General features: G+C 55.7%; 7 protein-coding genes across 7 annotated transcripts; 2 read left to right on the top strand and 5 right to left on the bottom strand.

Annotated features, from left to right (window-relative positions):
• Positions 1 to 730: 730 nt before the first annotated feature.
• VDAG_05106 (uncharacterized protein) lies at positions 731 to 2,733 on the bottom strand (the record flags this gene model as incomplete). Its single annotated transcript, XM_009654842.1, has 3 exons — positions 731 to 1,131; positions 1,189 to 2,484; positions 2,544 to 2,733. 3 exons carry the CDS (start codon positions 2,731 to 2,733, stop codon positions 731 to 733), a joined length of 1,887 nt encoding a protein of 628 aa, XP_009653137.1.
• A 1,652-nt stretch (positions 2,734 to 4,385) lies between these two features.
• Positions 4,386 to 5,459, bottom strand: VDAG_05105 (uncharacterized protein; the record flags this gene model as incomplete). The annotated part of the gene is made up of 1 exon (XM_009654841.1): positions 4,386 to 5,459. The coding sequence occupies one exon, from the start codon at positions 5,457 to 5,459 to the stop codon at positions 4,386 to 4,388; it is 1,074 nt and encodes a 357-aa protein (XP_009653136.1).
• A 5,419-nt stretch (positions 5,460 to 10,878) lies between these two features.
• On the bottom strand, positions 10,879 to 11,530 carry VDAG_05104 (uncharacterized protein; the record flags this gene model as incomplete). The annotated part of the gene is made up of 2 exons (XM_009654840.1): positions 10,879 to 11,348; positions 11,416 to 11,530. 2 exons carry the CDS (start codon positions 11,528 to 11,530, stop codon positions 10,879 to 10,881), a joined length of 585 nt encoding a protein of 194 aa, XP_009653135.1.
• A 3,292-nt stretch (positions 11,531 to 14,822) lies between these two features.
• VDAG_05103 (isochorismatase hydrolase) lies at positions 14,823 to 15,451 on the top strand (the record flags this gene model as incomplete). Its single annotated transcript, XM_009654839.1, has 2 exons — positions 14,823 to 15,209; positions 15,266 to 15,451. The coding sequence occupies 2 exons, from the start codon at positions 14,823 to 14,825 to the stop codon at positions 15,449 to 15,451; spliced, it is 573 nt and encodes a 190-aa protein (XP_009653134.1).
• A 643-nt stretch (positions 15,452 to 16,094) lies between these two features.
• Positions 16,095 to 16,958, top strand: VDAG_05102 (uncharacterized protein; the record flags this gene model as incomplete). Its single annotated transcript, XM_009654838.1, has 1 exon — positions 16,095 to 16,958. The coding sequence occupies one exon, from the start codon at positions 16,095 to 16,097 to the stop codon at positions 16,956 to 16,958; it is 864 nt and encodes a 287-aa protein (XP_009653133.1).
• Positions 16,959 to 17,384: 426 nt separating this feature from the next.
• Positions 17,385 to 18,505, bottom strand: VDAG_05101 (uncharacterized protein; the record flags this gene model as incomplete). The annotated part of the gene is made up of 6 exons (XM_009654837.1): positions 17,385 to 17,413; positions 17,488 to 17,566; positions 17,624 to 17,704; positions 17,975 to 18,005; positions 18,077 to 18,193; positions 18,255 to 18,505. The coding sequence occupies 6 exons, from the start codon at positions 18,503 to 18,505 to the stop codon at positions 17,385 to 17,387; spliced, it is 588 nt and encodes a 195-aa protein (XP_009653132.1).
• A 1,443-nt stretch (positions 18,506 to 19,948) lies between these two features.
• VDAG_05100 (carboxypeptidase) lies at positions 19,949 to 21,622 on the bottom strand (the record flags this gene model as incomplete). The annotated part of the gene is made up of 2 exons (XM_009654836.1): positions 19,949 to 21,345; positions 21,397 to 21,622. The coding sequence occupies 2 exons, from the start codon at positions 21,620 to 21,622 to the stop codon at positions 19,949 to 19,951; spliced, it is 1,623 nt and encodes a 540-aa protein (XP_009653131.1).
• Between the last annotated feature and the right edge of the window lie 744 nt (positions 21,623 to 22,366).

Here is a 22,366-nt window from a genome sequence, read left to right as displayed (position 1 = left end):
CATATCTTATAATATTATAGAGCTTGTATAGCTAGCTATCAGCTTCTAAAAGGGCCCCCTTATTAACTCATACATAAATATATTTTACAGATATAAGTACAGGAAGCTATGCTTTCCTTCATTTTATAAATATAATAAAATAGTTCAAAATTGGTGGGAATGTTAATTTATAATTTCAGCTTGTACTATAAAAGTTTAAATAAGCTATTAAGTTCCATATATTCTTCTCTAGGGAAGTTTAATAGAGATTTTAATGTGGGGCCAATATTAGGGGATTCCCTACCCCTGGGGGGGGGGGGGGGGGGGGGGGGGGTGGGGGGCTGGAAGCCACATGTGAGAGTATGTTTGAGTACACGACGATATGGGAATGACACTTCTTTGAGTTCCGCCCCTTGGGGCTCCACCTCCTCTCTTGCAGCTTCGTGGCAACGTTCTTGATTGCACGTTTCAAAAGCTAGGTGAAATACTGTAGCTCATTCCATATTGTTCACGCTCGCGCCAAGTCCTCGCCTTGGTCAGGTTGAATATCATCATTCAAAGCCACTGCGGCTTCAGGCCCAGTCGTAGCCACGACGGCGACGGATCAAGATCACCTCCAAACTCCAAGCCATCATCATGTTAACGGGCCATGCCCACGCGTGCCGTCACGACGAGCGGCCCGTCTAGTTCATAAACTCCACCGACCCATCTCCACTCTTGATATACACACGGGCGAACCGGCGGCGCCACGTCAAATCTCGAATCCCTGACGCAGAGACCACTGCACCGCCACATTCTTCTTGCCGCCCGTCCGCTCCGTCATGACGTCGAGGAGCTGCTTCACCTTCTGCCTCGTGATGCTCTTGCCGCGGACCGTGATCCCGTCGACCTCACTAGCGGCGAGGGTCTCCAGCATGCCGAGGCGAGAGATCCGCGGCGTCGTCTCATAGTTGCGCACGATGGCCTTTTTGATCTTGAGCAGATCGGCGGGAGAGATTCCGTCGAGCACCTGCTTCGTGGCCTCCTCGTCGCCCTTGACGGCGGCCGCTGTCGCCGTCGGGTCGACCATGGGCGCTTTAGCCTTGGCTGGGGCTTCAGACTCCCAGTAGACTGTTGAGAAGGGGTCTAGTCCGTGGTTACGCTCCAGTCGATCTTGATTCCGCGCGTTAGTTCCAGTGAAGGGTCTGTACAGGGGGCGAGGTATCTTACCGCCTACGATGAACTCCAAGCGGTGCTTGTAGGTCGTGGCCACGGGTCCGAGACGTTTGCGGTTCTCCCAGCAGAGGCCGGTGCTTTGTGGCTCAAGTGTGCTGGCTGCGAAGCGTGTGTGCTCGACGGCATCACTGTCGTCGATGAGGCCGGCTACCTCGTCACCCTCGTCCAGATCCTCTTCCTCCTCATCGTCGAGGTCAAGGTCCTCGCCGGGCTCGTCAACCCATTCAGCCTCTGAATCATAGTCGTAGTCGACGGGCATTGCGCGAGCTGTCGGTTTGCGAGCGATCTTGCGCACGGCCTGCGGCCCCGCAGTGTGTGGTTGGAGTGTGATTGTTCCGCGGTACGGTGGACGCACGTCTGTCTGGAAACAGAGGACCTTCATTGGAATCCTGGAAAGGCGCTCGCGTGTCTGTTTCTTGATGGCCTCCTGCTCATCGATGTTGCTTTTTGACTCGGCGAGCGCTGCCGCCGCCCTCATTTTCTCAATAATTGTCTGAACGGGCTCGTGGATCCTGCCGCGTGCTGCAGGTCGTTTGACGAATTGGAATGCCTTCACCGGGTCGAAAGATATTTTGGTGGCGGCCTTGTCGTTTGCTGATATATACTCATCGAGTCGTCGAGATTTGGTTTCGATCGCGTCTTCATCCATGGCGAACGGATTGGAAGCCATAACAACATCCGTCTTCACGAAAAACGGCTTGAACAGTTTCTCGTACTCTGACTTTGTAGCCTGCTTTTTCGCTGGTCGTGGAGATTCGGCTCCATCCTCTTTTGGTTCGACGGCGAGCTTATCGGCGGTCTCGGATGATGGTGCTTCCTTCTTCGATGTGGCAGGCGTCTTGAAGAACATGTTTAGCTTCGGCTGTGTCCTCGCCTTCTTGGCCTTCTCCTCTTCGATCTTGCGGGCCTCCTCTTCCTTCTTATGCCGCTTCGCATCGCGGTCTTTTTTCTTTTCCTCCTTCTCTGCGTCTGCCTTTGCCTTCTTCTCCTCAGTGTCGCGGCGTTTCGCCTCTCGCTCAACCCGTTTTTTCTCCTTTTCGTCCTCTTGTGCCTTCTTCTCGGCTGGTGTTATGCGTTTGCGCTTAATCGGCGCGCTCGTTGGGGTGGCTTTCTTGCCCGGAGTACTGGAAGCCATCTTTGGCTTCTTGGAATCATGAGAGGGTGTAATGTCTGTTGGCGTTTGGTTTGGGGAAGGAGAGTGGCGACTCGAGTCAGCATCTGTAAGGGAGCCCGGGCTCGCCGTCAGGCGTGATGACTGGAGTCTGGCTTTCTTGGGGGTCGATGAAGCTTCTAGGAGACAGCAGTCAGTACACTGCACCTGGCGATTGATCCAATGAAGGACCGCTCACCTTTCTCGAGTTGTTGAAAATCGTCGCTAGCGATAGAACTGAGGGAAGAACTCCTTGATCGGGTTCTGGCACTGCATAATGTCTGAACCGTGTTATGTTCGTCACTATTGGAGATTTCGACCGACTTTCTCTTAAGGATGTTCGGGTCTCTCTCCTTCAGACGCTCGTTGAAGAAGTCGGTGATCGGCATTTCGGCAGACTCGTTCCAGTGTGTTTTGAAATCGAGAATAGTATCAGATATCGCACACGCGACGGAGCACGTGTTTGGTCAAGAGGTTGATGGGCGCTTGAGGGGGAAAGACCGATTCGAACGTCAGGGCCTGTAGCACAATTGTTCGAGCTTGAACATGGGAATGCTGTTGCAGTTTGGCTTTGATTCGTGACTGTTATCGGGTTTGATGGAGCGTGATAGATTGGACTTCGTTCGAGACTGTCGGCGATCAGGGGGTTGAATGAGGGAGAAACACAGGGGGGGGTATCAGGTCGAAACAGAAAGCAGAATTGCTGGTTATGATGAGAAAGCCTGCTGTCCATTCGTACTCTGGCGACGACACTAGTTGAACGTTGGCAGTCGCTCTTGCCTCTTGGTCGATGTATCGTCGTTATAGTGGTTGGCCGTTGATGAGGGAACAATAGTGACCCTGGGCCCCTTGACGCGAAAGACGCGTCCATCTGGCGTCTTCCACAGCCAGGGTCGCGTCTGGCCATTTGGGCTGGGACCACGTCTATGCAATGGTCCGTGCACCACAGCTAAGTCTCATGGCAGCTGTGGCTGTGGCTGTGGCTCAGAGGTGGGAAGGACCCTTCCTTCCGCTTCAGCAGGTACCTTCCACCACCCGGGAAGTCCGGTAAGTGACAAGCAGGGGTGAGAATCGGTGAGCATCCAGTTGCATCGCATGCAAGACATAGTGGTGCTCCCGAATTTGACTTTTCTTGGCTTCTTTGATGTGCCTATATCGCACCTATATCACGAAGGAGCAAATGATCCATTATTTGCAGTCTACTTTTCGAGCCCTGGTCGAGTGAGCCCCTCCTTTGAGACTGGCCTGAACTCTGTGGTCGCGTGGCTCCAGCTATCAGACTTCGATATTCTCCAGACTTGTTACAGGTGATGGTAGCTATCCCAGGCAATTTCAGCCAGATTGCAGTACGAACACGATCTTCATGAGGTCCAGACAGAGTTCATGCCTCGACCTAAATCAAGCCACTCGACTTCCCCGCAGCCCACGCTTTCAATCCCGTCCCAATGCGGCGACAGAGTTCAAGCCCTGATGCAACGTAACTTGCGCGGGTGCAGCAGCACTGACTCGCCTGTGCGCCTGGAGCTGACCGCAGACAGCCTCAAGGTGTCGGCAACACCGCTAGCACTCTGTCCCCGAAGCAGACAAGTGCGTCTGTCCGGCTGGTGATGGCGCCGATCGCGTTCGAGAATAATCTGTGCCAAAGGTGGCGTCCGTGAGAACGACTTCCTCTAGGCTTGCATCGTGCATCGATGACTATCCTCAACCAACGACTACCACAGCAAGAGGACCCGGCGACCCTCTCCAAGTACCGCAAACTATGGTCCTTTTACCGATTTTGATCACTACTTTTGTTCCGCAGGCCCAGCATTGTAGAGCGAAAATCAAGAGGTTGAGCGATTGTAGGTATACATATGTGTGTGATGTGAATAAGTGACCATAATGTAGTCAGTTCGGCAGGTCGACCCGCATGGTATCATCCTCCGCCCTCCCCTCCCTTGTCAACGCCGGGTAATGCAAAATAAAAGCCAGAAAACGGGAAGGAAAGGATATCTCCAGTAAACGAAAGTGACACGTCCCCGTCCACCAATGTCTGCTTCTCTTAATCAGGGTTGGCGATGTACAGCCGTCCAGTCGTGTTGAGAGAGCTGGTGCGCTCATCGACGCTGCCTCTCCTCCTCAGCTCATCCACCGTCTTGACGCTCTTCTCGCGCGTCACTGTCGAGTTCATGAGCGAATTGCTGGCCAGTCTAGCGGCAGGGTTGCTGCCACCTCCAAGCTCGCCCACAGCGTCTGCCCGCTCGCCACTGCTTCCGCTAGCCATGCTCCTGGCTTTCTCGCTCGCTGCGTCACCGAGAACTTGTTCTCCTCCCGGTCGCTCCTCGACAATGCTGCCAGTCCTCTCAGGTGTGTCGCCGGGACTCCACTTAGGCCCGTTGCTGGCACCCGAAGTGCGATACGTGAGTCCACGTCGGCTGGCTGTGCTACTGCGTCCACTGCTCCCCGTTCTGCGGTGGTGCAGCCGTGACGCGGCAGCCGCCGCCGCATCGTCGTCGTCGCTGCTCTCAGCCTCGACTTCGGTGGCGCTGAGACGCATGGGAACACCGCCGACGCCAATGTGGTTTTCGCCTGGTGCATATCCAACGACGCCGGGCTTGCCGTGGTGGCGAATCTTCGCAGCAACCTTGCCGGTCGCGCTGATACCGGTAGTGGTGCGTCCACTAGGGCCAGACGAGCCCGAAGCAGTGCGCTGACCACCAACCATCTCCATATTGGCGCGCAGCTTCGCGGCACGCTGCGCGGCTAGAAGGCGAGGATCCTCATACTGCGACCGGTCGCACCAGACGGTGGCCTTTTGCTTTCGGAGAAGGGCGACGTAGCCCGTTGCCTGGGCAGGAGCGCCGCCAGAGCGGGATGATGTTGATCGGCGCAGGTCGTTGGTGGGAGAAGTGCGGTAGGCGGCTGGGGGCGGGACCGTCGATGTGGTCGAAAAGGTGTTGACCGAGGGAGAACGTCGGGTGAAAGACTGCTGCTGCGGCTGCCCATATGGCTGATGCAGATGCATTGGCGTGGGTTGTTGGACTGGGAAGGTGTTGGATGAAGTCGTTCGAGAGCGTGAGTGACTGTAGACGGAGGAGGAATCCAGAGGACGCCTATGCGAATGGGGTTCCAACATGGTGTTGGATCGTGGGTTTTGCCGTCAGGCAGCAGGAGAGTGATTTCTCGCCAGCGCTGATGGTTGATTAGGCGCAGCTGTCAGGAGTGATTTGCTCTACAACCCAGAGAGAGCTTGAGAGAGGCCTCGCGAGGGGTTGTGAGGCGAAGAATGCGGGTCGGCGGACAGTAAGAACCGGCCGAACCGAATGGCTAAAAGGTGATGCGAAACCAGGGAGGCACAGCAGTTGAAGCCAGGGTTGCTCGAGTCGTCAGGTTGAGGCAGAGGGGTTTTGTTCGTGTTGGTATAGGCGGCAGTCCGTGCGTGGACGAGGTGGATGCCACTGCTTCTTTCGGGTGCCTTTTCTGGTGCCTTTTTCTGCCCCCAACGAGCTGCCTCCTACGACGACGGCGAAGCTGATGGTGACAAGGCGCGGATAGCACGGTGCACAAGTGATCCGAATTGCGGTCGCATTCAAGCAGCGCTATGCCTGTGGGTGGCGGGGGAACACCTTCGGATAGCAAGGAGATTGGGGTCTGTGAGAGGCCCTATTGAGTAAGCGCGGGTCGTAGTGAAACGATACCGCGAGGGTGGTCGTGGGAGGGCAATGACAAGGTGGATTGGGTGGTCAAGAAGAGAGCCTTGCCCAGGCTCTATCCCAAGATTGAGTGGGTGGGAGAAAATGAAGGGGCGGATTAGGAGGAGGTGCGAGACGAGGGAGAGGTGGGCACGACATCAGTAAATAACACCAGGCGAGGATGGAGATGGAGAATGATCTGAGAAAAGCAAAGCCAAGCACGCAGCAAAGCGGCGGCAGCACCAAGCACCAAGCACCTCACCATCTCAAGGCCCCTCCACACCCCCCTCAGGTCGTCAGGTCAGATCAGCTAGCGGGAGCCGGCCGTAACCTAACGAGCTGGCGACCAGGACAACATGGATGCACTAACCAGGGCCTTAGGTTAGGTTGCATGGGTGACGGAGTGGGATGAGCGCGGGTGATGGATGCATCACAGCTGCCCTGTCCTGCTGCTCACTAGGTAGGTCACCAACGGCCCCTCCGGGGTCCCCCCCCCCCCCCCCCTTCCTCCTTCCCCTCCCCAGTTCAGTTTCCGGCAGGGCAGGCGCTATGGGATGCGGGCTTTACACGTCTGATAGGGTAGTCACCGCTAGGTCATGATGGAGAGCCCTAAAGGCAAAAGGCAAGCACGACAGAGAGGCACCCTGAAGCGGTTTGGCCCGAGCTCACCCATGCTCAGTCCTTCCCTTTCCCACACGCTCTTTATCTCCTCCTCACGTCCTGCTCTCTCCATCTCTCCATCCCCCCAATTCCCTCTGGTTCCCTGTGCGTTGGTGTGCTTGGCTGCCTCTTCTCAGCTGAGCAAGAGCAGGTGCGCTGAGCCGGCATGACAGGGCAGGCTCGGCTGGCTTGATAGGGCAGCAGCGAGCACCTGTTGATTGGTCGGAACGGACGACGCCGAAGACGAGCCCACGGTGTCCCAGCCAATCGACCTGCCCATGCTGATGGAAAAGGCCCCCGATTGCTGGCGCCGGGGATTTTCAGAGATCCGCTGCTGATCTTGCGCTGTCTCCAGTTGTCGACTCCAGAATGTTGTCATAGGGGACCCTTTTTCTTCATCATTGTCCCGCCCATCACCCCGTCCCGCTGCCAATGCGTTCGTATTGTACGCCTTCGAGTCTCTCTTCCGTTCTTTGTCCCCCCCGTACTCCTCTCCTATGGAACGCCAAATCGCTAGCCTTGCTTGCTCTCTCGGGGACGACAACAACGACCCCCCTCCCCTCCCCTCCCCAAAAAGAACCGTCGGGGACATCGCCCATGCCGACGCTTGTTGTGGTCTGCTCTACCAGCATCCCGATGGCCTGGCGTTCGCTGTCGCCCTCTGTCCCTGCGTACGACTCGGGAAGACGATAGCCGGCCCGGCTGGTCCACACCTCTTTCCCATCCGTTGATGTTGCCACTGACAAGACGCGGCGGCAATGTCTGGGCAGTTGGCAAAGGCTCGGCCGACTGTGCAGCAATAGGCTCGATGCCGCCATCAGACAAGCACCATGACACACTTTGGACCATCCCACCTAGCATTGGGTCAATCTCCTGCCCGTTCGCCCGACCCCCTCCATCGCCTTGTGACGAAAGAAGTCATCATATTCGACCCAGAGTTGCAAGTGTTGGTTCAAGCCATTCCAAGGCAGTGGCCCATATGTGCCCTTCTTATCACCGACGTCCATGCTTTCTTTCAAGGAACGACCCTGGTTTGCTTCATCCCATTGCGACAGAGGGTGGTATTGCGGGACAATTCGCTGCACTGCATCGCAGCTCGACACCCTCGAGATGCAGACGCCGATGAGACACAACGCACCATATCGCGACCAATAGTGTGACCTGCGGCACTGCTCACCCGCCCACATTACCACTGGCAGCGAATTGACGGCAATTGAAATTTGGTGGTCGAAACAGAGCCCCTCTCGGTGACCATCGTCAGTCAGCACCAAGCAGCCACCAGGCTTGCTTCCCAGGTGGACGCGAGCGGGTGAACGCATGTTGTGTGCCACACCGCCGGGAGCGGCAGCGGTCGTTCTTTCACTGCTGGCTTTCCGTTGTCTCACATGTTTCTCATCACAGTTCTGACCGCCGTCATTTCGATCCCCAGAACCCAAAGGGGCAGCAAAGGACACCTGCAGCGGCGATCTGTTAACAAGTTCCCGTAGGAAGCGTCAACAACGCAGCACTTCGAATTTCGATGCTACCATTGGCTTGATGGACCCAAACATGGGCTCCCCTTGGCCGGCTGACACCATTTCAATCGCCCAGGGACCCCTCGCCAGCTGTTGACAAGGCTGCAGATGCAGAGTGAAATGCAACTCTATCCTTTCGCAAAGCAGCGTGGTGGCACAGCTTGCCCACAGTTGTGTTTTCCGCCAGCTGCAGGCAGACCGCTTCAGCCGACTCATCGAGTCGGTGGCGGATCCAATCCCGGCAGGGGAAGGTACAGATTGCCCCTCCTCCTGATATCCTCCAGGCTCTGCGTAACCCCTCCATAGGCGCCAGGTCTAGGCCTCGTCAGCAAGACTTGCGAATGGTAAAAGAACACTTGACTGGTCTGTTCAAGGACCCAAAAGGGTTCGCCTATCCAACCGAGGAGCATCATCGGTAACTCAATGCATAATTAGCGAGCCACATCACGGGAAGCCAACCACTAAGGGAAGATCCCATTGCCTCTACTGTACATTTCGGCATCGGGGATGAGACCCCGCTTCGGCAATGACAGGCTGACGGAGGTCCACGATTTGAGACTTCCAGAAGTATTGGCAAAGCTTCTTGCAAGATGATGTGTTGTTGACGCCCTCCGTCACGTTTCATCAACGTCGTCAGTCAGCGCGCGCTCGATCATTCAGCGTTGTTAGAGTTTCCATTGGAGCGACGGTGATATCCATCCATGACTTGAACATACTGGTACGCTGCTCAACATCAGGCCATCCTTGGGGGATTTGTTTCCGTTCTCCACCACTCTAGCAGCTAGGGTTCCTAGCGCGTCGCGGCGGTACAACAGATCTCGGAGCGTCGTGTGCGTCCGTAAGGTTTTGAGCATAGAAAAGACTCAATCTCGACATCAGACGGCGCTACATTGCCGGCCAAGCATTGGTGCCAACATCCACTCCTATAGCGTCCAAGATTGATCGTTGATTGCTTGGGCTCCTAAGTGTCTCGAGGGTTCAGCTTGCAACATCGCTCAAGATGGCACCAGGACGCGCCTAAGCTCCCGGCCAGCCTTGTGCCCCGAAGAAGCCACCACTGGGGCCGAGAATCTAGGTCATGCATCATGGTAGCATTGAGCAACCCATGTTTCAATGGTTGAAGGAGCGACTGCGTCCCACTCCATGGCTCGCATTACTTACATGGTACTTACCGCGTGGCTTTTCGCGATCACACCCTCCCCAGGTTCACAGGTGCACGATAAGAGCGGCGTTACTCCCTAGACCGTCCGTCGGTGCGGTCAAGCAAGCTGAATCAAGCTCCTTGTCCGTTGTGTAGCTGGGTGAGGCAATTGACAGGGTGACTAAGCCCTTCCCACGGCTTAGGCGTCGTTGCCGGCTGGCTGTGTATGTGTGGTTCAGAGTTAGAAAGAGCATGTATATCGGTTGACGTTGAGGGAGCCAAAGGACAATAAGTCTGTGTGCCTGGAGTCCAAGCCGCGAATAAGTTCACGAATCCGTGGCTGCACGCGTCAGCAAAAAGGTACACTTGGGCTAGGTAATCAGCTGTCTTGGCTGTAGTCACTACACCATCCCCACTGGAAGCAAGGAAGTGCCGCTAATCAGGCTTGCATCCGCCGTCGGTCCTTTTCGCTCTCCATTAAAAACCTGCTTTGCAACTTTGCCATCAGGGAAAAGATCGCAAAATCGCATTTTGCTCGCGCCCAGTTCAGCGTTGGCGTCTGACCTTGTCTCAAGCGTCCGTTCCTAGCAGCACAGTAGGAGCGCGCGCGCGTGGGACTTATTGGAGCTAAATCTCCTCCAAGCAGGGCACAGAGCCGCCTGCGTGTGAAAGGCTCCGATCCATGCTCTGATCTCGATCTCAGCCAACACGTCTTGCTCTACTATTGAATGCGTTATAGGGCTTCACTTTGACGTGGATCCTTGACTTTGATGTGGGTCCTTGACTTTGATGTGGATCCTTGTTCTCTGGAGGTGACTGAAGGGTTGCAGCGTAGCAATTAATGCTGCCAACCTCGGTGGTCCGCCGGGTCTGTGCTCTGTTGGATGGTAAGTGACATATCGATGAACTGAGAACCGGGCAGTTTTACTGACGCCAACTACGTGCTTCATCAACAGGGTCCATACTTGGAATTGAAACCCCTCGCTATCGGTTTCGCTGTTGAACTATTGTTTGGCTTGTACTTCACCTGGCAGACCTGCCGCCCAGTCACTTCGCCTACCAGATAGACGCTCCAGAACTTAAGGCACCGAGGTCCACAAGGAGCGCTTGCGACACGCATGTCTCAAACTCTGTCCGTACATCTTGGTACATATATGTGCTGGTATCACGACAGCGATTGGTACTGCCACTCGCAGCGTCCGGTCCGGCATGGACCTCCTAACCCCAATGGAGTCGGTGCCTGGAGTCGGCGCATGACCCCGGGCAGCCCGGTTGTCGCCTTGTCATGGCATTTGACGCAGATTTGGTGTGTGCCGCACGTTGTGTAGCGACTCGGTGTTCATCGACCGAGGATATGGAGCAGCATCCGGGACACACCGCCCGGATAGGCCTTTGCACTGTTTGGCGTCATACAGTTGCGTGGTAGCACGTAATCATCCCATTTTTCCCAATGTTGCTACATGAAGATCAGGACAATGATAAGTTTAGGGAAATGACATGATGGTTTGGAAGAAAGACACAGAGGGGTATTATTGTTGGAAACTAGCTCTAATCCAAAGCGCCGAACCATGGGAAATAGGCACCACCGCAAACGCTCCAACATTTGCTGCGCTCATGATGACCGTCGTGGGGTTCCATCAGGTGGAGACCCTCTCTACTTCTTCTGCTGCTGCTGCTGCTCCTCCTCCGGCTTCTTGCCGCCGCCGAAGAGCCGCCGACGTAGCCGCCAGCACCCTTGACGCCGCTGGTGAGGCCACCGCCAACGGCCTTGCCGCCGTCAACGAGGCCCGTGGCCGCGCTGTTGGCGACGCCGGCGCCGGGGATGCTGCTGTCGGCGTAGTTGCCCTTGTCGTCCCTGCCCTGGCGCTCGGCGCGGTTGACGCCCTCCTTGGAGACGAGGTCGCCGGCGGGCTGGAGGAGACCGCCTTGGCCGACCTGGCCGGCGACGAGGCCGTGCACGCCGTCCTGCAGGGTGTCGACCTGGGAGATGCCGGTGACCTTGGTCTTGTCGAGGTTCTCTGATGGTTGGTGATTAGCCAGGAGGTCTAGGAGATACAAGTCAAGGTGAGGGGGGTTGTGGCTTACGCTTAGCGGCATAGGATGTCTTGTTGTCCTTGGTGAACCACCTCAGGTACAGATCCTCGGCCCAGGGCACCCACTTCTCGTACTGAGAGTTGTATGTCTGCTTGGACCACTCCATTTTGATGCGTTTGCGGGTGTGTATTTGGTTGTTTGGTTTGGGGGGAGTTCGTGGTAGAGGGGTGTTGTAGATGTTGTCTGATGTTGCTTCTGTCGGATGCTGGATCTAGCAAGAGTCCAGTTCGACCGTAACACGGCGACGAAGCATCCTCTTTATCTGAACTGGCTCGACAGGCCTGCCTGCCAGGTTTACTGTACCACCTCCTCCCATCACGCCCGCCGACCATGTGTCTGGGCCGCTGACGAGGTGTGGCTGATGCGTGCCGCCGATCCGACGTCATACCGGTGGCGGGGCACGCGGTCTGATTGGTGCGTTTGGGGGTCAGGAAACCTGAACGTGGAAGGTGCGCGAGCTGCGAGAAGACGTCAGCCACTCCTCGGGCTGGTGTGGCCGTTCGCTTCCCTGCTGGACTTGTGGCTTCTTGGTTTCATCATGATGCGTTCTGGAACGTCACGGCCGGGCAGATTGTTTGTCGCTGCTGCTGGGGCTCAGGGATGAGGGCTCAGGGATGAGGGATGCGGGATGCGGGATGCTTTACCATCTCGATGGAGGGCGTGCCTCGATGTGAAGGAACAACGTCATTGTCGTGGAGAGAGACGGTGGGAGGAGTGGGGCTGGTGACAGAGGAAGAGGAAGCCCAGGGTGCGTGGCTGGTGCTTAGGGAAGTCAGGGTCTGCTGAACGGTGTTTCGCACGTGAAGCTGGCCACGGCATCGTTTGGATTATCAGGGTCTCGCCGTGATAAGTGACGATTTTCTTCTGCCCGCCTCCCCCCTCTCCCCTGGGCATCTTCGAATCCAAGGTGCTTCGCCTCACTTTTTCTTGAAGGTTTTCGTGGGGCTACAGAAACTTGATATCGGCCTCTGCCGACGATCCCCCCTGGAGCGCGATCTCTGCCGCACGTGCAGCAGCCGTATCAGCAGCTTGAGCGATTGCCGAGCTTGGCCTCGATGTGACCCGGTTCCTGGAGATCGTGAGCGTCCAGTTCGTGGAGAGGTGGCCGTGTCGAAGCTGATCATGCCTGCTTGGAGACATCACTCGGTCTGGCCTTGCCCTGCCTCATCCGCTCGGTGAAAGTTTACCTGCCTTTTTCACCGACGCCTGGATCACTGACAATTTTGTCCGTCTGACTTGAATTCCATGAGAGCAGTCTTTTTTCTGTGTTTTGTGCATCGTCGCGCGGGGAACAGTTGGTCCTAGCTGAAGGATTTTGGCGAAACCTCAGCTTCAGCCCCCGTTGCTCGCTGCTGTGCCGCTTCTTGGCACAGCCCTCTTCCTCGGCTCAACGCTGCAGAATGAGGCCCTCCCGACATAAGTACCTGAACTCAGGTAGGTCGTAGCTCAGGCAGTGCTGACCACGATCTGACCACCTCCTCGAAGGAGACCCGTCCAGTCAAATTCATCCATCACGCGTCCGCCTTTCCTTGCCGCCTTTTCCGCACGAAAGAAGTCCTGTCTCTTTCTTTCTTCATCTGGGCAGATGTTTCTTCCCTGAACCACGGTTTCGTTTTCGCAGCACTGCAAGGCATGTCTACCAGCCTCGACAATCTCTCGCCCGCGTCAAAGCTCAGTCTCGACAATTTTTGGAGAAATTGTACGCACTGCAGCAGCTTCAGCTTATAGTCCCGCGCGGGACGTCCCGATCGGCCCGTACCCCTCTACGGCGTCCGGATGGCCTTCGACTCTGGCTCCGCAACCTGAGGCATTGAACAGGGCGACCGATGGGATCCTATATCCAGCTATCCACAAGCCATCGCTCTCAAGGGATAAAACGACACTGGATTCGTCTGTTGCTGGGGTGTCGACTCTACCAGCGGCTGACAGAAACGCCATTCAACGTTGACACCGGCAATCAAATCGCCGGCCATTCGCTGGGCGGGGGCGCACGATGAACAGAAGCATACCATCTACCACTTCAGTATGCCCGGATAGTATCGGTCTGAAAGCAGCTTCAATGGCATTGAGTCAATTTTCTGGACTCATGCACGGATCTAAGGCCGACTGTGGTAGTGGTGCCCGTGGTTCGACTCTCTGGGGGTGTCATGAGGAAATGAGCCCCCCGTTCGAATATCATATTTGCTCCCCATTTGAGCCATCCATCAGATCTGCATCAAACCACATTCTTCTGCAGGAGCCAGTAATCCATGCCTATTCCAACTCGGCAGACAGGAGCTTTGGCTGCGAAAGACGTGTGGTCGACGCAACTCCAATCACAGTCGTCCAGAAAAACGACGCGCCAGATGCTGGCCCCGTCGTTTGGGGGCTTGTGATTGCGGCTGCCATTGGCTTCGCGGTTGGCATGTCGTAGTCGAGAAGCGTCCATGGATGGAGGAGTGGCCTGATCTGATGTTCGCATTGCGTTACCACAGGCTGGCGCGGAAACGACATACTCAGTGGTAGACATGCGAGATGCAATTGGCGTGGGATATGGTAAGCGTCTACAGGTGTAGGCATAGCGAGCTGCAATACTTTCTGCTTTCGGCGTCAGGCTGCCGATGGCTTTCAATGTACGATATGATTCGCAATGGTTGCTAGGACGTTGATGGCTTGACACCCGGAAGAAACCTTCACATGTTCAGGGCCATGGGATTGGTCAGCTATTTCGAAAGAGACAACATTATCGGAAAATCAGTACAACATTGCGAGATCTTATTTCAGCCCTATAAGTTGTTCTGCTGTCTTCCATTTGTACTCTGAAGAGGCAACGCCCTGGAGCCTTGCCGGACAGGGCCAGTCGGTGACGCATCCCAAGTCAGAGTCATGGCCCGAACACCGAAACCCATGGGCCTCTGCCGACCCGCGGGCTCGGTAAGCATATGACACAAGGAACCTTTCGCGGGTGTATTTCAAAGCTCGACTGCCGAGTTAGTAAGGAGCTCTCTGCTGACGATACGCAGAGGGGCACTCGAGATGGGCCCTGGAGGTTGACGCAGAGCTCGGGTTATGACGCCTGTTTAGGAATGGTGCCAACTGCCATCGACTTGCCCACTACCGAAGCGTGACATTAGCGGAATTCCCCCCATTGTCACGAACCAATCCTGTAATGACTGGGCATCCCGACATGGAGAAACGCCTCCAACATGTGCGTGTGGCGCGTCACCTTGACCAGCACCTCATCGCCGACCATGGAGGGGCTTGCGGGGTAGCATCGGGCCATCTACCAGCTAAGTCCGAAACCGAACGACACCGCTGTAGTGATATAAACTCGAGGGAGCGCCGTGATTTGAAGGATTCCTGTTCATCAAATAACATACAATCAAGGATTGCCTGTGCCAGATTCAGCAACGTTCACCATGTCCTCATTCCGCTCCATGCTCGGCGTGCCGCCGTCCACGGCCTCCACCCAGGACAGTGTCCTCGTCATCATCGACGCCCAGGGCGAATACGCCGAGGGCAAGCTCAAGATTTCCAACATTGAGGCGTCGCGCCCCAACATCTCTTCCCTGCTGGAGAAGTACCGCGCCGCCAACGCGCCCATCGTCCACGTCGTCCACGAGACGCCCGCCGGCGCCCCTCTCTTCACGCAGGGCACGAAGCTCGCTGAGATCTTCGACGAGCTCACGCCCAAGGAAGGCGAGGCTGTCGTGACGAAGCACCACCCCGGTTCATTCGCCGACACCAACCTTCAGGAGATCCTGGAGAAGTCCGGCAAGAAGAAGATTGTGCTCGTCGGGTACATGGTGAGTCTATCAACGAGATGGAAAGCTCGTCGTGGAACGTTGCTGACACATTGCAGGCTCACGTCTGCGTCTCGACGACGGCCAGGCAGGGCGCGCAGAGGGGCTGGGATGTCATCGTTGCCGAGGACGCTGTCGGTGACAGGGACATTCCCGGCGTGGATGCTGCGCAGCTTGTGAAGGTTGCTCTGGCTGAGATTGCTGATGTCTTTGGCACTCTTGTCTCGAGCAAGGATATCAACTAGGGCGCCACGTGATTGCTACCGTTATAATCAATAGAAATTTGACCAAATTCTGCACATCCTGATTCCGAGAGGCCGTCTAGCTACGAGCATGTTGACTCTTGTGCCTCTTGATATTCGCGCCCCCAACGGACGCAATCGAGGTCTTGGAAAGCTTTAGCGAGTGTTACAAAGCTAAGCCGTGTAGTTCGCTAGTCTACTTTTCCTGATTGCATTTTGATTGAAAATGAATATTCAGCACTGCTATCACCATCGCTAAATCTCTGCCGACGTCCATTTGTGACTGGCTGCCCAGGGTAGGCTGACTTCTAGGCTTCCTGAGATCTGACATGCAGGGCTCAATAAAGCATGGCGGCAGCCGACGAGAACTCAGGATCGGGCTGCATATTCAGGGGTACATCAACTGACATGCAGTATTTTAGGCAACAGTGGCCCCAAGCACCTAAATCCCACAGACGGTCACATTCGACGGGGTGTTGCGCATGCTGGGCTTGGCCAAAGATGCGGTCAAGAATGGGAGAGGCAGCCAATGTAGTTTGGACCTTCCAGCACCATAAAATCTAGGGCTGGTGACCAAGTTGTACGCTGTGCTGCCATCTCGACATCACCACTTGACTCGATTGAAAGGCACACAGATCAACGCACAATGGCAACCGTGCACGCCCAAAGCCAGTCGCCCTTCTTTCGACTACCAGGAGAGATCCGCGAGCAAATTCAGAGGTTATGCATCATGTGCCGCGACGACATTGACTTTGAAAATCTGAGCCCGACAGAATATCCCGAAGTCCTCTTCAGATCATCGTCCCATGAGACGCCCTCTCTGCCTGCGGTCATGTCCACCTGCAAGAAGATGCACTCGGAAATGAGTCCCTTCGCATTTACCGAACTGGTTGTGCACGAGCAACACCATCTCAATTCGCGCATCAGCCTCATATGCCATGGGCATCTACGATGGGAGCGCATCCTCCGCATCTCACTCATCGTTGGGAACGCACACCGCGACATGGTCTCGCCTCTGTGGAGCAGATTCCTGGGCCATATCCTAAAGCGCAGCTGCAACATCGAGCATCTCGATCTGGAGTTCAACAAGAATGAATTTCGTCAAGAACTCGAGGAAGCTAGACTGATCGAGGAGCGGGTGCGACGAGATGGCAGTTTAAATGACGAAATCGCGGAACTTACTTCCGAGGCTTACTCACAGCCGTCTTGGCTGGAGGGCATTTCTCGACAACCTAGCTTGAGAAGAGTTTGCTTCGAAGGGGCTGTTCCGACTGTCTGGTTGGAGAAGCTTTGTCTGCTGTCCGCTGGACGGATCCGCGTCTTCACTGATGGAGTCCGCTTCCGAGAGGCAGAGAAGCCTAGGGCCAGAACTCTCAACGACGAAGCTGGTGACTTCATGCCAGAAAGGAGCAATCTGCACTCTGCAAACACTGTAGAAGGCCCAGAACACTTAGTGTCTACAAGGACCGGATTCCAGTTATTGGTTGAGCCTGCGGTTAGATTTGACTGATCGGATCGTCACGGCGAACCAGTCCGCCTAGTGAGTCTGCGACTTGAGAAATATCCTGGATGAGCTTTGCATCTGGAAACAGCCTTCAGCATGGCTCAAGTTGGTCTTTGACAACGCAGAATTGAACTACGATGAAGTTGATAAGCGCATGTACGATTCGAAAACTCTCCTCCGCACTTTGAAGCCATTCTGGCTTGAGGAAAAGCCACTTTGTGAGCTTCGCGCCACTTACAGTAAACTCGCCATGGTCTCCGAAACAAAACAAAAGACCTGAGGAGCCGGGAAGTGGATATAGACTGTGGGAAAGAATACTTGCTCTATAATGTATTGATACTGGCTCATTTTGGCCCTTCTAGTTCCAAGTTATCGGAATGCGCTTTATTCACTTCAGTCGCGTTCTGCGGTTTTTATCTAACTAAATAAACGTCAGTTACTTAGGTCCATCTCATTTCCAACTATCAAACAGACGTGTTAGTGGCAGTATGCTTCACAGATTGGTCAATAGCATCCGCGAGTGCAACGGGTTGACTCAGGAACGGCGAGTGGCTGGTGTTCAGGTTGATAGTGAACGATCCGGCCGGGAACTGGGATACCATGCCCCTTTGAGCCTGTTGACAGCGAGTCAATAAAGGAGCGGGCTAGAGGCTCAATCAAGGTTAACATACCTCAACAGCAATGGCCTGGCTTTTCTCTGTAAAGGTGTATCCAACTTGAAGTCTTTGACTCGTCTCGAAAGCTGATTTGTCCTGAACCGTCTTCAGCGGCTGGAGCTTAAGACGAGAGGCGCAAGTAGCTGCAGCAGGTTCGACATCTGCGTAAAATATTGCTCAAGGGCGCAGAGGTGATGTCAGGCGACCCTGCGGAGCCGCCATACAGGGGGTCGGTCAGGGGCTAGGGGCTACGAGAAATGTATATATATAGGCTGCGGAGGGCCAAAGTTGGGATGTATTCCAACCCCCTACCCATATTCTATCACCTGCGGACCACGTATGGAAGACCTCTTCACTCTGTTCTACCCAACGCTCTGACAGGTGATGGGAAGCCATCCTAACATTGCCCGTGTTAGAGTCATCGAAAGCAGCAGCCGTGGGATCGAATACCGGAGAGACTAAACTTACAGTGATGTTCTACCAGTCAGGATAGCCGCCGCCAACATCATCTTCGAGGCGCATTCCAGCAGATATGGGCGAACGAGGCCAAGCACGCGAATATTACCGCGCCTCCATTGTTTCCCTCTGCAGCCGTGTCCGTGACAGTGAGGACTTGACAGCATTAGAGGACGGTACGCCTCCATACAAGTGTGCGACCACAACGACCTCGTTTCCACGCTCGATGAGCCCCTCAAGCTCGGTGCGGATGCTTGCTGCGTCCTCATACATGCCCCCATCGGAGTCGAGATTGGCGAGCGAGGCCAGTGTCGTTGCCGAGCCTGGGTATCCGTGACTCTCCAGGTTCTTGCGGACCGTATCAAAAGCCCACGGGCCGTGCCAAGCGCCGGGAATGAAGACGATGGTCGGCAGACGGAACTCCTTCACTGGATGGGCCATGGCTGCGTGCGACAGGGCGAGGAAAGAGAAACCCCGCATTTTGGAATGTACGTTGGAGGTGCGTTGGCTGACTTTGGAGTGATGAGCTATGTCCGCGATGCTGGGGGTATGTAGGGTGCTGGGGGATCAAGCTTGACGACCCTGGTCGCGGAAACCGATGCGAGGTTGGATGAGACGGCATGTTAGGACTCGTGCGAGTCGGTTCGGGTTAAACAAGTCTTTATATCATCTGAAGTTTCACAAACGGTAGGATACAAGGGCTCTGGATGAAAGTTCTGAGAGGGAGCTAGATTGGCCATCTTTGCCATGGCCCCGAATTCTGCGATTAAGAATCACCCAGCAATTCAATACCAATTCAAGCTACATGGCGAGTTGAGACGGGCCGATGTTTTCACTGCTCGAGTACCGAGTGCCGCACAACATGCCCCGAACCTTGTGATACATGGGGCTTGGGTATGACACTCAGGTGCCGATTGTTGAAGAGTGCGAATTGTGCCGCTTGCGTTGTCTATGATTGCGCAACTAGATAGATGGTCGAATCATGGGGACGCCTTGTCAACTTTCACTGCACACATGTCGATAAAGGATCTTTTTGGTAGCTCTCGATACGCCAACATAGTCATACTGCTGCATATTGTTGTGGATCTGCCAGAGACTTCATCTTGCGCGGTCACGTATAATCAGCGTACCTGCCAGTTCATGTCCCTGGGGTTGTATCGTTGCTTCGCACGAGCCGTGAGCCTGATAACGCGGCCTTAGTAACGCTTGAAAATTAATACATTATTTTGAGGGCCTGAGTATTGCTTAAAATTGTTGAGGCAAGCAAGGACTTATGAAGATAGTACACCTGCGAGGTAAATTCCGAGTTAGGTTTGGTAACTGTGAAGGGATTAGTGTGTCGTAGAATAGGTAGTTGAACGATAAAGCTCTCCGCTTTCACATCCAATGCGGAATATGTCACGTCTAGCCGGCTCGAAGAGAGGCATCAATAGTTCCTGGAGAACATAGTAGCGTTTGCAGTGTTACGGCTCAGCGGAGCGCATGTTGTCCCGAATACCAACGAACTGAATCGTAGGCTATCGTACCTCCGAGGCTAAGAAGGCGTGCAACGGCTCCCTTCGTCTCGAAATCGTCCACACCATCACGTTAGCAACCGCAAAGCGGTCGACGCTGCCGTTCTACTGGAGAATCCTCAGCGCCAGCCAGAGCATCAGGATCCCAATCTGGACGTTGGGCGGGCTCGTCCTGGTCTGGGCGTCGCCGTCGTGGACGCGAGCTCGCCGGCCTGCCGAGGGGAGCATACTCGTCACGAAAACATCAAGCTCGAGAGCTGGTCAAGAGCGTGTTGACGGACCATGGCTGTATGCATCATAACCATGAGATGTATGCATTATCATTACACTACGTAAGGAACCCGAAAACAACGACAAACGCCTCGCCCATTCACGTTCGGGACGACGCAACCTCGCGAAAGACGGGATACTCATCCCCAGCCTCCACGTGAATGAGCCCAAACGTCACAAAACTCTCGGCGACCTCGGGCTCGAGCGCCACGAACGCGAGCGCCGCGTTCTTCTGCCGCGTGCTGACGCGGAAGCTGCCGGCGGGCAGATGCACGACCTTGTCGCTCGCCGCGACCGTCACCCTGTTGCGGATGAGGGCCTCGTACGGCTCGGCCTCGAAGTGGGACGAAGTGACGTTGAAGGCCTCGACGGTGCCGGCGTACGCGTAGGCGAGCGTCTCGATGTCGACGCCCTGGAGCGCGAGGCGGTCGGCAATGTCTGCGCGGTTGCGCGGGATAAGGTAGGCCTCCGGGCGGGAGCGGGTCTGGTTCGCGGTCGCCGGGGACGAGGAGAGGAACTCGATGGGGACGTCGACGATGGACCCGTTACGCGTATCGACGAGGGCGAAGGTGCGGTTCGTGCTCTCTTGGTAGTCGGACAGGACGATATCGGCGTTGCTGTGGATAAAGTCGTCGATGCTGTCTTGAAGGGTCGCGAGCACGTCATGGACATTGTCGCGTGCAATGTCGAGGAGTGCTTCTAGCATGGTCAGCGAGCTGGCGGTGCGACGTTGGAAGTGCTGGTCCGCCAGCCGGATACCGCGCGCCTCGCACAGAATAGCGACGGCCTGCGTCAGGCCGTAGGCGTTTCGGCCGCTGGTGGGACTGGTGACGGCCTCCTCGAAGACGATGGGCGATCCGACTGTCTCGTTTACGGGACCTGTGACATACGGGTTGACCCGGAATCCCGCAGCCTCCAGTCGCTCGGCAGCGCCCGCGGAGAACAGATCTTCGGTCAGATTGCGAATAGCGGCATGTGTGTTCAAGTTGCGACCCGAACCGATGAGGACGTCTGAACTGTGTCGGTAGACTCCGCCGAAAACGTTGGATGCAGTGTACTCGTGCATATCAATCACGACATGAGCATTGAATCTGGAGACGAATCTCTTGATGTCGCGCGACTGCTGCCGCACAAGCTTGGTGTGTTCTCGATTGGGGTCAATATTGGTGGCCAGCTCGCGCTGGAAGTACGCGACGCCATCGGGGTTGTATCGTGGCAGCACGAGAATGTCGAGACGCTCCAACAGATGTGAGGCCCACGTCTGGTTCGCATCCAGCTTGCCGAGAAGCGCAAGGATGCCTTGGTCACCGGCAGGCTCATTGCCGTGGATGGCGCCCTGGATGTACACGCGTAATTTGTCCGATGAGTTGGCGGCCGACGCATCCTTCGACGTGGACAGGAAGACGTGGGGAAAGGTACGGCCTTCTTCTGACAGGAACGGGACAACTTGGTAGTTCATCCAGGAATTGTGCAGAGTGAGGTTGCGAATGAAGAAGTCTACAGATGTTAGCCAGGATGGCAGATCAAGCTGGCGACCAGAACGCCTACCAAGCGTGGCATCACTTGTCGGTCCTGCTGTCCCATTGGCGAAGCCGTCAGGGATGGTCTCAGGGTCGAGGAAGGCTGGCGAGAGGAGCTCCACGTCGACGTCCTCAAAGTTTTTCGAAACGGCGTCATTGTCCTTCTGGACGGGCGCATGGTTCCAGCCAAGCTGGTACTCAGCTGAAGCGCCCTCGAGGCAGAATAGTAGGGCCCGAAGGCCAAAATGGGACATGGCAGAGCGCATGATGGGGTCGACGGCGGAAGCTCTAGAAAATCTGGAGAGGCGAGAACCAGTTGCCAACGACAACGGCTGCCATGGTTTCTGCAGTCAAGACGCCTTTATACTCGTCACGAGTCTGATACGTCTCCTGCAAAGGCGCCTCACAACCGAGGGACGAGTGCCGCCCGACGAGGCCGTCATCCTACCTCCTCCGGTCAGATCGACATGATCGAACCTCTTTACAGCACCGCGTCGTCTTCAGGCCTCAGCAGCCAAGATCCCGACTTTGCGCGAAGACATGCGTCCAACGGAAAGACATGCATCAAGGCAAGACACGCAGACCTAGGAACAAGGGCTGGCAGACGACGGCACAAAGGCCACAGCGGCGATCACAGTCTCAGACACGCGAAAAGGCGAGCGGCCTAAACCTCTCTTCGACAGGTAAGACAGGCGACACGCGCTGGTGCTGACCGTCGAAACGACTGCCGGACGAACCGTGACATTGGGTGGACATGAGTGCGGGGTGATGCGACGAGGCGGAGCGGCCGACTGGTCAATTTGCGGAGGGAAAGACGGCAGGGCGGGGTGATGTCCGATGTGTGTAAAACTAGGTTGTGCTCATCACTGCCCATCCTGCTACAAACTGCCGGGCCCAATGCATGTCCACCGGCGGCGGGTTCCCGATGCGGCCAAGAGCCGAGGCCGGGAGACGCGAGAGTGTTACATCACCGCGCATGGCAGGCAAAGTGATCGGCG

Source organism: Verticillium dahliae, genomic scaffold (assembly GCF_000150675.1).
Source record: "Verticillium dahliae VdLs.17 supercont1.9 genomic scaffold, whole genome shotgun sequence".
NCBI lineage: Eukaryota > Fungi > Ascomycota > Sordariomycetes > Glomerellales > Plectosphaerellaceae > Verticillium > Verticillium dahliae.
The sequence above is the reverse complement of the archived record's forward strand: the minus strand, read 5'-3'. Positions and strand labels throughout refer to the sequence as shown.